At 30.7% G+C, this 17,198-nt stretch overlaps 1 protein-coding gene across 40 annotated transcripts in view; it reads right to left on the bottom strand.

Annotated features, from left to right (window-relative positions):
* The window catches only part of LOC123015162 (longitudinals lacking protein, isoforms A/B/D/L), a 68,867-nt gene that overhangs the window by 32,946 nt on the left and 18,723 nt on the right, over positions 1-17,198 (bottom strand). Inside the window, exon 5 of one of the 40 annotated variants that reach the window (XM_044414726.1) lies at positions 579-838. The exons of 25 other annotated variants lie outside the window; for them this stretch is intronic. In XM_044414726.1, the coding sequence (XP_044270661.1) occupies positions 630-838 (209 nt within the window). In that variant the 3' untranslated portion in view covers positions 579-629. Of the gene's footprint in view, positions 1-578; positions 839-1,637; positions 1,829-1,971; positions 2,297-3,504; positions 3,821-4,876; positions 5,212-5,291; positions 5,639-6,984; positions 7,464-7,887; positions 8,248-9,189; positions 9,429-10,131; positions 10,534-10,708; positions 10,942-11,877; positions 12,219-12,291; positions 12,523-13,732; positions 14,002-14,111; positions 14,338-17,198 lie in introns of those variants that run through there. 14 more of the 40 variants (XM_044414743.1, XM_044414702.1, XM_044414724.1 and 11 more) reach the window with 14 other exon arrangements.

The raw sequence follows: 17,198 nt of genomic DNA, 5'->3' as shown, positions 1-17,198 counted from the left end.
TTTATTTTAGGAAATAGTGTTTAATTTTTATGTAAATGTTATTTAAACAATGTTGTAACATACAATTCCTTGCCACATTTGAATATTGTATGTATCCCACATTTTACGGATACAGATTTTGGGCCTAAAACAATCGAATAAGCAAGGTGATTACAGTCCTTTTTACCTAAAATTTACAGAGAAAAGAGCAAACAAAAAAATAAACTATAAACCTTTTATTTCTTTCACACTTCACACAAAATTTGCAAATCAAATAAAGTCCTTTTATAAGCAAAATAAATATTTTAAGTAGCAGGAGCAACGACCAGTTTGCACCTTTTTAGATGAGCCTTCAAATTTGACTTTTGATGAAACGACTTGAAGCAATATTGGCATAAAAACGTTGGTTCTTTACCACACTCGTATCTAAGATGACTCATTAAATGATTCTTGTGAATGTACCTTCTGTTACAATTGGGACAAACAAATTTCTTTAAATTACCTAAAACAATATTATTAAATTTACGAGTATTTCTAAAAAAAAATATGGAAAAAAGCACAAAGACGAACATAACTAGAAAAACAATAAGAAGTTGTGGTGAGAGTTTTTCTAAATTTTATTATGTTTTAAATAATACACTGCTAACAAATTATATATCCAGACTATGAGTCTGTCTTAAATGAGCATTGAGTGTGTACTTTTGGTAGAATTTCCTTTTACAAACAATACACTCAAAACTTGGTTCTTTTCCACATTCATAGCGCACGTGACTGGATAAATGCCTTTTGTGTTTATAGCTCTTAGAACAATTCTTGCAGAAGTACCTCTGATGCAAATTTTCCAAATTTGTTAAAAAACCTAAAACAAAAATTTTTTAATTTACTTGAAAAATACAACAGCCATGAACAAACACTAGTAAACTAACAACATCTAAAATGTAGCCAACTGCACAATAGTAATTTTTATTTATTTTAATGACTACAAAGACTAGACATATATTTGTGACTTGACAAAGTTTTCAAAAGGACCCATTTGCGGATGACAGTCTTTGAAATGAGTCTTGACTCGATCTTTTCTCTTGAACATTTTCTTGCAAAATGGACACGGAAATTTAGGCGCTTTTCCACATTCGTGATGTGTGTGCCGACTTAAACTCGTTTGGTTTTTGTAAGATTTTCCGCATCTCATGCAAGTGTAGTAGAGGACACCAAAGCGAGCTAAAACAGACACATTCTTAGAAGCCATCAAAACAAAACTTACAACAAAATACCTTTAATCGTTATCTAAACATGCAAACCAAAAATTAAATAACAAAAAACACTTAGATATAAAAAAAATGCATTGAAAGAAGCATACTATATTTAATAGAGCTCAGCTCACATTTCAAAATGATACTCTCGTTTTTTGAAACTTCTTGAAACACTTTGATACAAAGACATGGTTGCTCTTGGAATTAGCTTATCTGAAAACATGACCCGGTCAATTATTAAAAATTAACAAAAATAAACCCCCATTCATTTATTACAAAAACAAAATACAAAATTATTTAAACAAAAATATTTTCTTAACATTTGGCTTAAAAAAAGTCTCTTAAGAACTCTAAAAGTATATAACCCCAATTCAAAACTAAAAAAATATCTCGACTAAAATAAATTGTCTTGAAACATCTCGTTTAAATTTGGAATTGAGTGTTTTTGGACTTCTTCTTTGGCTTCTTGGTTTTATCGGTTAAATGTTGGGTAATGTAATGCCGCTTGAGATTTCCCTTAGACATGAGTTTCTTACATACGATGCAAGGATAAATCGAAGTAGGTTTTGCTTTTAAGAGAGCAGAAACTTCATCAAAATCTGAAAATAATACAATTAACAAAAATAAAAAAGGAAACAAATAGGTGTAAAAGTAAAACAAAATTGTTACAAACATGTTTTATTTAACAAATTGTCCCTAAAACCATAAGAATACTTAAAATATTACTTATGCTAAGTGTAGGTGAATGAGGCATTATGTGATTTATTTGATAATAGCATTGTGAACACTCTTCATGTGCTGGATGAGTTGCCCAAATTTGGGGTACGAAATGTTGCAAAGTTGACATTTTGGTGACCCTGTGCATGTTTTCATGTGATTGTCTAAAATGTATCTTCTTTTAAAGAATTTATCGCATGACGTGCAAGGATATCCCATGGTTTCTTGATTAAAAATATGCAATTCTAAATAATGACGTTGTACATGATCTTTTCGTTTAAACACTCTCCGACAGACTGGACAGATATTATCGGTGAAATCAACTCGTTTCAAAAGAGCACTACGGAACTCTGAAAAATTAGAAAAATACAAAATCCATTACAACACTTAAAAACAAAAAAGTTATCCCCAACCAACAATAAATTGTACAAAATTATAACAAATAAATCAACAACTTAAAAAAATTTATTGCAAAAATACAACATGCAGTACTGGTCTACTAACCTAAATGCTCGATGCCCAAAAGCTATATTACTGGGTTACAACTAACTACCTACATCTAGAAGTTTGGTATACGTCCTGACCGAAGTAACATCTCTTTCTTTTTTATGTACATGTACAAAATACAGCAATAAGCCAATATTCCTCCTGTACTAAATTTTTTTTAAGAATCCGACAAACAACTTGTCTCCTTTAAAAATACATTTTATTTTAATTTTAGGTACAAAGAAAAAAATAGATTTTGCTATTCAAACAAAACGATTCAGTGCTGTTTTTTCATATGTAACTTTAAGCTGCTTTTTTGTCTAAATTTCTTCGCACAAAGTGTACACCAAAAAGCCGGTTCCTTCCCACATTGGAATTTTAAATGAGCACTTAAACCCCTTTTATAAACATATGCTCTATCGCAGTTCGAACAACGATATTTACCACCTGAAAACGTTCTTTGTTAGAATATTACCACATCCTTACTATGTTTTCTCTAAATGCCCACCCAATGTAAGTGTTAGATTTCCTTAGACATATATTTCTCAAAATCAGAAATGATTTTGTGAATGGTAATAAGATGACGCTTTAAATTGCACTTTCGGGCAGTTTTATGTCCACAGTGCGTACACACAAAAGCTCCTTTACCACAATCTAAGTTCATATGAACATATAGAGAAGCTTTTCTTGTATAACGTTTATTACATTTAGGACACTCGTGAACTCCTCCATCTACAACATAAAGAAAACAATCAAACTTTTTTGGTATTAGAGCAAATAAATATTTTGTACTTACTAAAACAAAGAGTTTTATTTTAAGGTAAAAAATAAAGCAACCCTAAAACCTACCTATAAATATATTCACTTATAGGTTAATCAAAAAATCAAATTGTTGTACCTTTTTGGTATATTTTTTGGAAATCATAAAAACTGTTTTTAAAATTCCATACACAATTAAATATAATGTCTCACTACCTATAAAGCAGTCCTACCATTTAGCAACATATCAAAAAATACTGGAAAAGCAAGCAAATTTTCTTTTGTCCATTTATTTAAAAAAATTACTCTACAATTCAACAAATAAATTTTATTTAAACGTAATAAGTCTATTATCTTCGACCATTATTTAATATAATGATGTAATAAAATATCAAAACGATCTAATAGCTTCTCCAGTTAATATTGTTGGATGCACACATTTAAATTAACCACTTTATGTTGTGTCGCAATGTGTCTTTTAAGATTTTCCTTTCGTTTAGTTTTGTAATCACATAAATTGTAAGTACAGCGATATAATTCTTCGTGTCCACAATCATATTTCACGTGGTTATAAAAGGATTTTTCCTTATCGTATGTTTTCGAGCAATTTCCACAAGTGAAGAGATGACCTGAAAAATTGTTAAAATTACCTACGGAAAATAAAATCACTTATTATATGTAGAAAAATCACAAACTAACAAGTTTGTCGAAATTACAAAACAAGAAAAACAAATTGAAACAAAAGCTTTATTGTTTGCGTTCTTTCCAACTTTTTGGAAAGTGTTTACGATATACATGTTTCTTTAAATCAGATTTTCTTTTACTTTTATACGAACAACCCGCTACTGTGCAGTTAAAACGAGGTACACTAACACAATCATATCTAACATGAATATCCAGTGAAGACTTCTTCTTGTACGTTTTACTGCATCTGTTACACACCCACTCTTCACCTTAAACAAAAAATTGAATCAATAAAGAACCAGTTTCAAACTAAATCACGACCAAGTCGAAAATCAACTTTAAATCAGTTTAAATGTTTCTACTAATAATAAAAGTGCATTTCGAGAGGAAAATAATGTATAACAAAAATTTATTCAATTTATTTGGTACAATTATTCAAAAGTTTCATTTCCATGCTTGCCCCTTTGATGTCTCTTTAAATCAAATTTTCTTTTCGTAACGTACTGACAATTTTTAATAGGGCAATAATAATTAATAACATTCTCTCCACAGTCGTATCTTCTGTGATAGTCCAAAGAGTGCGCTTTAGTGTATACTTTATGACAGTTTGGGCATGTACGTTGAAGCAAATCCGATCCTGCAAGAAACAATCTATGAAGATCTAGCAAGTCACAGAATAATAAAACACATGTAAACATAATTTTTATTGAAAATTAAAAAGTTACAAATCTATTTTCTTTATGTCTACTTTATGCTTTGCTGAAATGTGCATTTTTAAGTTGAATTTTCTTTTGGTGGCAAACTGACAATTTCCCACCGAACATCGATAAATTACTACTTGGTCTCCACAGTCGTATCGTAAGTGATGGTCGAAAGAATAAAACTTTGAGTAAACTTTGCCGCAATTTGTACACTTGTATCGCAAAGTTTCCACGCCTGCAAGAAACAACCGATCAAAAAAAAAAGACAATCAAGGTTGTTACAGGTTTAGAAGAAAACTAAATGTTAGTTTAAGACTATATTTTACAAGTTATTTTGTGGAACATTTTAAGGTGTTCCGACATTCGATTTTTAATTTTGCACTTATAGAAACATCCCAAAATTGGACACTTGATCGATGCTACTTTTCCACACTCATAGACGAGATGACGCCTTACCGACCCCTTAGATTTGTATCTCTTGTCACATTTGTCACATATGAAATAATTATTTATTACGGTATAACCAGAAAGCGTTGGTCTTCGTTTTGCACAGTAGTATTTTATATGTCTTCGCAAAGTACTGACTTGTTTGAAATTTTTTGGACATTCTGGACATTGATAATATTTAGCTTCACCTAAAAAATAAGAAATTATTAATATAAATATTTAAAACATACTAAATGCATCTTTGTGAAAAATAAATCAAAAACAATAAAAAAATTAATGTTTTATTAACAAACAAAAAAAAATGGACGAATCATAAATACAACTTATGCACCATTAGCACATGCTGAGTCATTCGAGCTTTATGTTTAGATTTATAAGTGCAACCAGAAATAGGACATTTGACGTTAGGTTCTTTGCCACACTCGTAAACAAGATGACGTCTTATGGAACTCTTGGATTTGTAAGGATTATTGCATTGATTACAGATGTAAGTGTTATTCAACAGAGTGTATCCCGAAAGAGGTGGTCCCTTGCGACCGCACATATAATTCATGTGTCTCCTAAGTGACCCAAGTGTTTTATACGATTTGTCACATTTTGGGCAAGGATAATTATCTGAAAAAAATACAAATTGTTATAACTAAAAATAAAAACTCAAGCAAAAAAATATAATAATTAAACTAAAATTTATTTTGAAATATGTACAACATTTAGACATCTTTAAATTCACACTGGTGCCCAGGGTGGCGATTCAAAACATGCCGTTTCATACTTGAGCGGTGTTTAGTTTGAAGACCACACAAAGGACACGTGATGTGTGGTTGTTTACCGCACTCATAGTTTAAATGTCTTTGTAAATTTCCCTTTGATTTGTAGGTCTAAAATAAAGAGAAAGATAAAATGTTTAGAACCGTTTTGCAACATAAACTAGAAATATCTACCTTGCCACAGTTGCTACAAAGACAAGAAAATACTCCATTCTCTTCGGAACCTTCACCAGTTGATATAAATTCAAAAAGAACTTGTCCTTCCACAACTGGTTCTTCTGTAACTACAAGAAAATGATAATAATTAAAGGTCTAGTGTTTATAAATAAAAAACGGTAAGATTTATTTATAACTTTTTTTCACTAAGTTAATCACCTTCACACTATGAAAAAAAATCAGATTACAATATTTTATTCTCGATTTTATTAAACTTCTAAAAATATATAATTGTTTGATCACGGTGTACATTAATCACGTGCTTATTAAGAGCCACTTTTTGGAAAAAAGCTTTAGAACAATGTATACATTTAAACTGTGCTATACCAGCACATTCGTACTTCTTATGTCTGTGTAAATTGCGTTTGTGTGTATATGACTTTCCACAACTCTGGCAATGATATTTTCCTAAAATCAAATTTCGGCGTTACAATCTATTACAAAAAATTCATTAAATTTTGGCCGTTCAAAATTTTAATTTTCTACCACCATTGCATTTTCCTAGATCAAAAATAATTGACCTACAAAACTGTCGCGGTAACAACTCCTCTGGTTGCTTTTTTAGAAGTTTTGTGTACAGTGAATATAGTTTTAATATATTATACTGAACACATTTATGAGTATGGGAGAAGCAAATTAAAATATACAACAACGGCACTACAAAAAGCTAAAAAATATAGAAAATTATGGAAAGCGTTTGTTAGAAAGAAGTATGTCTTTAAATTCGTGGTGAAGTGCCAAGATGTGTTGCTTGAGAGTCACTTTTTGGGTATAAGCCTTATTGCAAATTAGACAGACAAAATGCGAAATGCCATCACATTCGTATTTGACATGACGGTACAAATTAGGCCTGTGTTTGTAACCCTTCCCACATTTAGAACAACGATGCAAACCTAAAAACAAAACGTCTTGAAAGCAACTCACAATTTCTGACTAATAATAAAAGCAGAAAATTATTACAAACGAAAAAAGCAAAACTGAGTCAAAATTATATTTATTTAATATAAAGAATATTCGATAACAACATTAAATACTTACATAACTTAGTAAACATGAATGTAACACTATAAAGCTTCGAGTTAAAATTTGGTTAGTATGAAAATTAAGTAACCGGTTTAGTTACAAAAATAATAGAGCTATTTTCTAACTTTTAACATTCTGTAACGAGAAATTGGATGATAGTTCTGTTATTTCCATGAAATCATAACATTTACAAAAAAAAGGCCATCAGTTCTGATTTTGTAAGTAAAACTTGTCAGTTTTAAAAATGCTGTTATGATGCGTTGCCATGTGTGTTTTGAGACTGCTATTTTGAGTAAACTTAGAAGGACAAAAATAACAACAAAATTGTGGCGGTTTTTGGCATTCGTATCTATAATGTCTTTGAAAGTTTTTCTTATATTTGTATTTTTTTCCGCAGCGTTTGCAAGCAATCATTCCGTCTATTGCGAAGTAACCTGAAAAAGAGCACATCAGAATTGCCTAAAATGTAATTATTTCACACTTAATAGAAATTACAAGCACTTTTTCTAATACTTGAGTAAATGAGTTTATTTCAATGCAACAGAAATACATATATTTAATTCTAAGTAAGTCTTTTCAATGCTTCAAAACCATGAAGAGAAAAAGTATGAGATTTCAAGCTGCTTCTTTGAGTAAAAGACTTGTAGCAAATACTGCAGACAAACTGAGGCAAAGTGCCGCATTCGTACTTCATATGACGTCCAACGCTACTTCTGTATCTGTAGCGTTTTTTACATCGTGGACAAGCAAATAGTCTACCGACGATTTGGTATGTGTCTGAAAGAGTAGATAATTAGAAAAATGAATTAAATGGTAAAATTACAACGAATATACGAAAGCGGGTAAAAAACTACTAAATGGCCTGATTAGTAATTTATTCCGCAACATCTAACACAATATACAAAAGTCATCCTAATTTTGTAAAAGAAATGTCAACACAATTTATAAAAGTGACAATAATAATATAAATAAAACATATTTAGTGTATACCTATCATTTTTTATAAAAATATAAAATATGTATTCTACTTAAACGTAACATGAAAACCATGAATGTAGCCAACATGTGATTTCAAACTGCTTTTCTGAGTGAAAGCTTTGGAACAAATTTTACAAACGAATTGAGGAGCCATCCCACACTCATACCGAATGTGTCTCAGTAAATTCCACTTATACTTATAAGTCTTCCAGCATTTATGGCATTTGTGTTCGTAATTATCTGAAAAATAAACAAACTAAGTCACCCATTTGAAAAAAATTGAAAGTTAAAACGTGCTCAAGAGTTTAAATGAAATCAAATGCTTTCAACACGAATTTTATTTAGAAGCAATGTGAAATAAAAAATCGGTACTGCCCACAAACTTAGCTTTATTTCTTTGATATTATTTGCAACAAATTTTATTCCCAGCCGTGAGCGTAGAGAAGATGAGATTTTAGATTGCTCTTCTGGGTATACGCTTTCGGACAAAATTTACAAACAAATTGTGGATCCACACGGCATTCGTACCGAATATGTCTAGCTAAATTAGATTTATATTTATACGATTTAGGACAATCCGGACACATAAACTGCTTCAAAGTAGTGATACGCCCTGGAAAGAAAATTGTTAATTCTAACAATTGGCACTACATTAATGTTAGTAGAATGGATACATTATTAGACACACAAAACCACAAACAGATTTCGTTTCTTTAACACAATTAAAAGTAACGCCTGTGGGAATGTCCCACACCACAGGGAAGACGCCTAAAAGTAGAAAATAACAAAAAAATCCAAGTCTATAAAAAAAAATTCAAATATGATCTGATAGATTTATTTATTTTATTGTAACATGAAACTACAAGCTTGAACCAAACGTATTTTTCCTTTGTTGCTACCAACTCACTTGTGTACGTAACGAATATGAAGCTTTAAATTACTCTTACGAGAGCAAGATTTAGAACAAAAAGAACAATTAAATTGTGGAGCAATTCCACATTCGTAGCGTATGTGCCTATTCAAAGTGTTTCTGTTTTTATATGTTTTTGAACACTTGTGACAACCAAATCTCCTTGATGCACCTGAAAAAAATCTCAAAGTCACAAAACTGTGAAAACACTTTTAGTTTCATAATATCACAACTTAAAATAACTAACAAAAACTGAAAAGAATTGTTGCAATTTTTATTGAAAAAGTTTACAGGTAATTTTCGTAATGTTTGTTTTTCATATGAACTGCCAAAACGTATTTGTGTTTCGAGGCATACGAACAGATCGAACACTTAAATTGTGGTTCCATGCCACAAATAAATTTAATGTGCCGTTTTAAATTGTCCAGTCGTGTGAAAACCTTGTCACATCTGAAGCAATGATGCCCTTCCTTCTGCTTTCCGTTATAAAAATTGTGCGTAAGAGAATCACCTAAAAAGTAATATTACTATTAGCATTCTTAACACACAAATTAAAAAGAAACTACGAATACGAAGAAAAATCGCTAATTACCTAAAACAAGAGTATTGACCTAAATAAATAACTAGCAAATAAACAAAGATAGATAAAAAGTTTTTTTTTTATTGACTAAACATATTTAAAATCATGTTTACTCTTCATATGATTTTTAAAATGGTCTATTCTGTGCGTTCTATAGTGGCATGTGCCGCAAACGAAACGTTCCTCCTTGCCACAGCCATTTTGGTGCCGACGAAGATTATTATTCGAAGCATAACTTTTGCCACACGAACAAACAAATTTGCCTGCAACTAAATAAATGCGTTACCAAAAAATCCTTTCTACTTTGAAATAAAGCAATAAATATAAAATAATTAAAAAATTTATTACAATAATTTTAAAAAAATCTACAATTTTTTTTTATCTTCTACTTCAGAGTGAATTAGATGAACGTTATAAATATGTCGCTTCAGATTGTCGTTTCTATGACTTCTGTGAGAACAATAAGGACAACAATACTTTTTTTCAGCACCACATTCTCTTTTGTGCCGGGACAAACTTTCAGGGTTTTTGTAGTTTCTGCCACAAGGACAAAAATATCTTCTATAACCTAAAAAATACGTTATTTTAAACAACTAATAAAAATATAATTCCCTAAAAATTGAAAACAACATGATCACGTATTTAAAACTTTATTGGAACATTTAAGAAACAATGGCAGTTACAAAACAATAGATTTTAGAAATCACAGTTCTAATTAATTTAACAGCTTTTTAGCTTTATAGGAAAAATATTAACTTAAATAAAATTTGAAAAAATAACTAAATATTAAAAAAATCAGTCACAATTTTTGGAAGCTTATCAGTTATAAAATGGTGTTAGTATTTTCATTGCAGTTATTCGATTCTATGTATGTTCTTCAGATGAAACCTTAGAATATCATTTCGTTTGCATTTTCTTGGACACAGAGGGCATTGAAAAAGCGGTTGTTTACCACATTCGTATTGGATATGTCTTGATAGATGTTGTTTGCGAGAATACTGCCTGTTACAACGCACGCAACAGTACCTAAACATGCCTAAAACATAAACTTAATCAGTGAATAAATTAAAAATTCTCGTGCTTAAAGCATTACAGGAAAATGCGAGCTTGACCAAACATAACTAAATAAAAAAATGAGATGTCCCTAAATACGGAACTAAATGTTCTCTACCTCAGAGGAAAATTTCAAAGAAAGAACAGACTTTAAAGTTTTATTTAGACATAAATTACAACATTTTAGATTTGTGGAAAAACAAATAATGCGATTTAAGGTTACACTTGTGCCTAAATCTGCGCGAGCATAAATGGCATTGGAACTGTGGTTCGACACCACATTCATACTTGATGTGTCGCATCAAATGACTTCTCTGTTTATAACTGCAAATACACTGGGGACACTTAAACCGTCCATCGCTGTCCCTTTCAAAATTCCTTGACGTAAAACCTACGACACAATTCCAAATCAACACCTTATTTTGACCAAAAAACAAATCAGTAACAAATACGTATAAAAGATTTATTCAATAAATACATATTTATAAAAAGTATGACTTTTACATATGATGCAAACACTTGAGATGTGTCTTGTAATTGCTTTTTTGTTTAAATTTTCGTCCGCAAAAGCACACGAATTTCGGTTCGACACCGCATTCGAAATTCAAGTGTCTAATTAAATGCGTCTTCTGCTTGTACGAAGAACCGCATTTCACACAAGGAAATCGGCCATTTTCGTCCATAATATATTTACTGGGTCTTCTTGACCGCCAAAAATCTAAAAAATAAAATTTTACTGTGGCAAAAATTGACACAAGCAAATTAGCACACTCACAAACAACATTAAGATAAAAATTGTTACAAAATTTATTAAAGAAGCCAACATGCAAATGTTCTCTTTTCACTGATTTAAAAAAAAACAACTGTAAACTTAGTGAAACTAATTTTGCAAATAAGAACTTTAGTTTTGAAACGTAATCACAATAAGGAAAACCAAAAACTAAAGTCTTTTCCACACTGGTACTGAAGATGTCGGTGTAAGCTTTTCTTTAACACTTGGCCTTTATAACACACTTCCAGAGTTTTAACTACAAAGAGAAAAAAATTACATAGTTTAGTTACATAAGTAAAATAAGATAAACTAAACTAGAAGAAAATTTATTATCTAAGATTAATGTTTTATAACAAGATGAGCTTTTAAATGATGCTTTCTCTTAGCCACGTAGGGGCAATATTCACAGCGGAAAGATGGTTGTATGCCACATTCAAATCTGACATGAGTACGAAGAGACTGAGTATGTTTGTAAGTTTTCTGGCACTTTGGACACTCGTATTTGAACTTGAGAGTACCTAAAAACCAAATTTCTGTATTAAAACAACACGAACGTCAACTTATAGAACTTTTATTAATAAAACAAGACCACAATTAAAACTTGTAGATATTTTACTGTTGGAAAGTAAAAAAAAGTCCTTTTCACTAGATCCACAGGTAAGTCGATTTATCCAATTTTGTGTTATTAAATCAAAACAACAACTAATATTTCTTTTTTATTTCTAAATGGTGAGTAGCCCGCAAATGTGAGTGCAAATGATGCTTCCTTCTCGCTAAGTACGGGCAATAATTGCACTGAAAACGTGGTGATTTGCCACAATCAAAACTGACATGATTCCAAAGAGACGCATTATGCTTGTAATGTTTATGGCACTTGAAACACTTGTATTTGTGACCTGCAAGAAAATATCAATCAATGGAAGAAATTAATATTTTCAGAATAAAAAAAAAAGAAAGAAAACTACAGAGTGGATTAAACACATATATTTCACACTATTTATTACAAAATAAACTACCCTTTATGTACAATAAGAATGTGTGACTTTAAACTTCCTTTTCTTTTGGTTTTGTACGGACAGTCCAACATGGGACAAATAAAAGATTTTTCTTTGCCACATTCGAAACGTTGGTGGTTGTAAAGCGAAGCCTTATGTTTGTACTTCCGACGATTGCACCGAGTGCAAGGATAGAATATCAAACCTAGAACAAGAATCTAATGAGTAACAACAAAACAAAGTGAATTAAAGACATGAAAACACAACACACACACTGAAACCTAAAAAAAATCAGAATATTTAAAAATACACAATTTTCAATTGTCGAAAAGATTTATTTGCCTATTGCTTAACTTTTAAACCTCAGAGATATTACAGTCTTGTAAACATGCATAAAACATTGAGCATAAAAAATGAGATCCGTTCCATATTATTACAAATAAGCCAGCAAATAAAATCACTTAAAACCTAGTTTTACGTAAAGGTAACATGTTATGCCTGATTTGCATATGTGCGTTCAATTCTTGCTTGTAGTAAAACTTGTGTTCACAAACATGGCATTTGAGTTTCTTTTCTTGACCACATTCTACTCGCTGATGTCTCCTCAAGTTATTTCTAATAGTATATGACTTTCCACATCGATCGCAATAGTAACGTTTATTAAATGCTAAAAAATGTAATAATTAATATAAAGCTTCAAGATATCTGTCGTCACAAACACATAAATACTTAATTCAATCAACTGAATCCTAAATAGGTAAAAAAGAGAAAACGTTGAAATATTTTTATTAAGTACGTAAACTACAAGCCGTGATTTATAAAATACATCGAACACCATGTTTATTAAAAATATGTACACGGAGATCGCTCTTGTAATATGTTCTGTGAAGACATATTGCACACACAAATTTCTTTTCCTTTTGACACTCCACTTTTTCGTGCCTCTGCAAATTGCGCCGAAGTGTGTAAGACTTGCCGCACTTTTTGCAAAAGAAGTTCTTCTCGGGCTGCGGATCTAAAATAAACATGGATAAAAAACAAATAATAAAAAAACATAAAAGAGTCTATGACGAATGAATCTAACGTTACAATAATGCAAAAAAATCAACAAATTTCCTTAACAATTACAACAGTATATTAAATAAACGAATGTTTTTTCATGTGCCTGTCAAGCTGCTGTTTATAGAAATATTTCTTATCACAAAAACCACAAAAAATCTTTTTTTCTTTTCCACACTCGACTCTCTGGTGCCTCCGTAAATTTTCCGGAGCAGTGTACGATTTGTTACATAGGTTGCAGTAAAACCGCCGCAAACCTAAAAAAATATTAGATACCAATTAAATTGGAAATTTCATCTATCAATCAATTATATTTGTTCAGATCTGAACATGACAAAATACAAAAAAACAAATTATCAAACAAAGCCTTTATTTAAAATTATTAACAAAGTCATTTCAAAATCTTCTCAAGATTTTTCGTTACGCATCTCGCTCTGTTGATGCTTGGTGGACTTCATATGAAACTTGAGGTAATCCAGCCTCTTGCACCTAAAAGAACAAAAACAGCACTGAAACCTGGCTTCTTTTCCGCACTCGTATTTTAAATGCCTCCGGATATTTCCTTTGTGTTTGTAAGATTTACAACATTTGGTACAAAAATAGAGACCATTGTGTTCCAGGTAATCTGAAAAGCGTACAGATCTGTATTGGTTTCATCGACACTTTTTATTAAACCCCTTCACCAAAGCATATTAGTTGTGGTTAGTGTGTGTGCGAAAATTACTTACACGAAAATGTCTCTCAAATTTTATTTTCTAATAACGTTTAACAATATTTTGACACATGCTTAAATTAACGTGATTCACAAGAGATATTCGGTGATAAAATTTGACGTGACATTGATGGCATTCGTATCTTCCGGTTTCTTTACCACAATCGAATTTTCGATGGTTATAAAGGGAAGCTCGATGTTTGTACGATTTTCCACATTCACAATGAAAGGTGTAACGTGTGGGCTTCGCTGTAAACATTTTTATGTTGTAAAATACACAAAAAAACAAATGGCAAATACAACAATTACTACGTAAATCTACTAATAAAAAATCTACACTAGCAGTCTTTATTAATTTATGGCCATTTTATGTTTCTTTGAGTTCATATGAGTATACAAATGGTCGTATCTCTTGCATTTAAAAGAACACATGTTACATTTATATCTTGGTTCTTTTCCACACTCGTATTTTAAATGACGAATTATTGTTCCTCTATGTTTGTAACATTTATAGCAGCGAGTGCAAATATAGCGTCCATCCACTTGTTTAAAATCTGAAAATTACGATGTGTTAAAATAGACGACACAAGCCCCACACAAAAATGACATTCTTCTTGTGCACAAATGCATGAGGCCACTGGTTGATGTCTCAAAATAAAACTAAAACTCTTGCTGACATAAAACGAACAAACTCTACTCTTGCTACTCTACAACTACAAAACTAAAAAAAAAAAGTTAAAATAAGAGGCATTACCAAAACAAATTGACATTCAGTTACAAAAGCTCTTTATTCAATTCAATTGGTTTCTGACTATTTTTGCATCATTTCAAAAATATCAGGCACTTTACAAACTTTGCATCTTTTAAAATTAACATGATTCTTCAGACTTTGTTTGTGCCAAAAGGCCTTGTTACAAAACATACATTTAAAGGATTTACTTTTCCCACATTCGTATTTCTGGTGATTATAAAGTGAAGTATTGTATTTGTATATTTTGCCACACCGGGAACAAACGATGAGATTCTCTGTAAAAAAATGCAATAATAATAATCAAGGCTGCATCCATGTTAACTCTGATATGTGTGAATATAATTTATTTACAAAAATGGTGTACAATATAATGTAACTATTTCTCTTCACATACAAAACTCGTTTTCACAGAAATTAAAAACGATAAGAAAGATTTATTCATGTTTATTATGTACACAAATACTATGCCGTTTCAGATGATACTTCCGTTTGAAAGACAACTGACATATTTCACATGTATGCAGAATTTCTTTGCCACAATCTAGATATAAGTGAACTTTAAGTGTAGCCAGATTCTTATAAGCCTTGGAACAATTAGGGCATATGAATTCGTCGTAACCTACAATTACAGGTTTCAGTAAATTGTTCAATATTCTAAATAACACAAGTACTTAGAAACTTAGGATTTACAATCTAGCAGTCTTTCAATGTAATACAATGATTAATAATATTCCTTAAATCAAAAGCATCTAAAATAAAATGCTTTCTTCTCATATGTCTATACCAATTTGAACGCACTGATGTGACGTAATTACAACCAAACTCCTTACATCCGTATACTTTTTTCTTTCCACGAGGAAGACGCATATATCTTGTACCTGAAATATAAAAAATGTAGACAATCTGAATTAACCACCTGTCTATAAACATCACATTTGAAAACTAAGTAAAAATTCGCAAATAATTTAAGATTTTATTATTTTTTTACAATAAATTAAACTAGAAAAGGCACTGATACTATTGCGTGTCTATTTCGTATATGTTGTTTTAAATTGTGTTTTCTCCGAGTTTTATAAGGGCACAAATGACACTTGAAATCAAGTCCTTTTTTACAATCTTGGCGTAGATGAGCTGCTAACGTCGAGATGTTTTTATACAACTTCTTGCAGTTAGGACAATACATTTTTTCATCTAAAAATAAACAATTTATAATAGATTGTGTTTTAAATAGTACTATACAGAATAAATAAGATTTTAATGCCAAATAATAAAGACAAGTTTATTAAAATAAAAAACTTTTATCTTCAAAAAATCGCACTTTCTTATTATTTTCTTCTTTTAATTGTGCGAAGTACAATTCTGTGATTACAGTTTGTTAAAATACTACCAAAAGACTTTGTATGCAACATAAGAATAAACTAAGTCTCCGCTTGATACATGGCTTAACTGCGAAAACTTCCCTTTTTATTTTCACCTAGGAAAAATAAAATTATAAAAATAAAACATAACTTTAGTGTAAGTGTTTATTTATCATGTGATCTTTAAGATGTTGCTTGCGTTTAAATTTCATATGACACCACTCGCATTCAAAGTTCCGTCCTTTACCACAATCAAGTGCCATATGACATCTGAGACTACGCATGTTTTTGTAAAACTTTTCACATTTTGGGCAGATAACAGGGCACTCACCTGCAATATGAAATAAAATAATTTGTAACAAAAAGCTAAAAAATCCTAAAACAGGAACTAAAAAAATAAAACAAAAAAACATTTTTTAATGTTTATTTATCATATGTTCTTTAAGGTCATGTTTACGTTTATATTTCGCTGAACACACAGTACATTTGAATCGGTATCCTTTACCACAATCTTGTGAGCGATGTGCTGCCAAGGTATTGTAATTCTTATACCATTTATAACATCCTGTGCAAAATGCGCCACCTACAATTACAAATCAAGTAAAAACGTGTTGGTAGAATTCATTTACAAATAATTAAGCAAAACAATAAAAAATCAATAAAAAACACGATTTGTTGTTTATTTTCTCTTAAATTCATGTACAGAAAACAGATGCATCTTCAAACTATATTTTCTTGTGAATTTATTCGAACATAGAGAACACTGATACTGAGCACCTTTTCCACAGTCCTGTGATCGATGTGCCGACAAGCTTGATGAATTTTTATAGAATTTTTTACATCCTGGACAACACATTCCACCTACAACCAAATGTGGAAGCTAATTAAAAAATCACAAGTGAAATCATACAATACTTTCAAAAACATTCAATCAAGCACTTCAAACAAGGTATACAAAAATAAAATAAAAGTATTTCTAGAGTCTTTATTTCCTCAGGTTT

Source organism: Tribolium madens, unplaced genomic scaffold, assembly GCF_015345945.1.
Source record: "Tribolium madens isolate multiple individuals breed KSU strain unplaced genomic scaffold, Tmad_KSU_1.1 Scaffold_97;HRSCAF=244;Tcas5.2_LG3a, whole genome shotgun sequence".
Taxonomy (NCBI): Eukaryota; Metazoa; Arthropoda; class Insecta; order Coleoptera; family Tenebrionidae; genus Tribolium; species Tribolium madens.
Note: the sequence above shows the minus strand (reverse complement) of the source record. Positions and strands in the feature narration are given on the sequence as shown.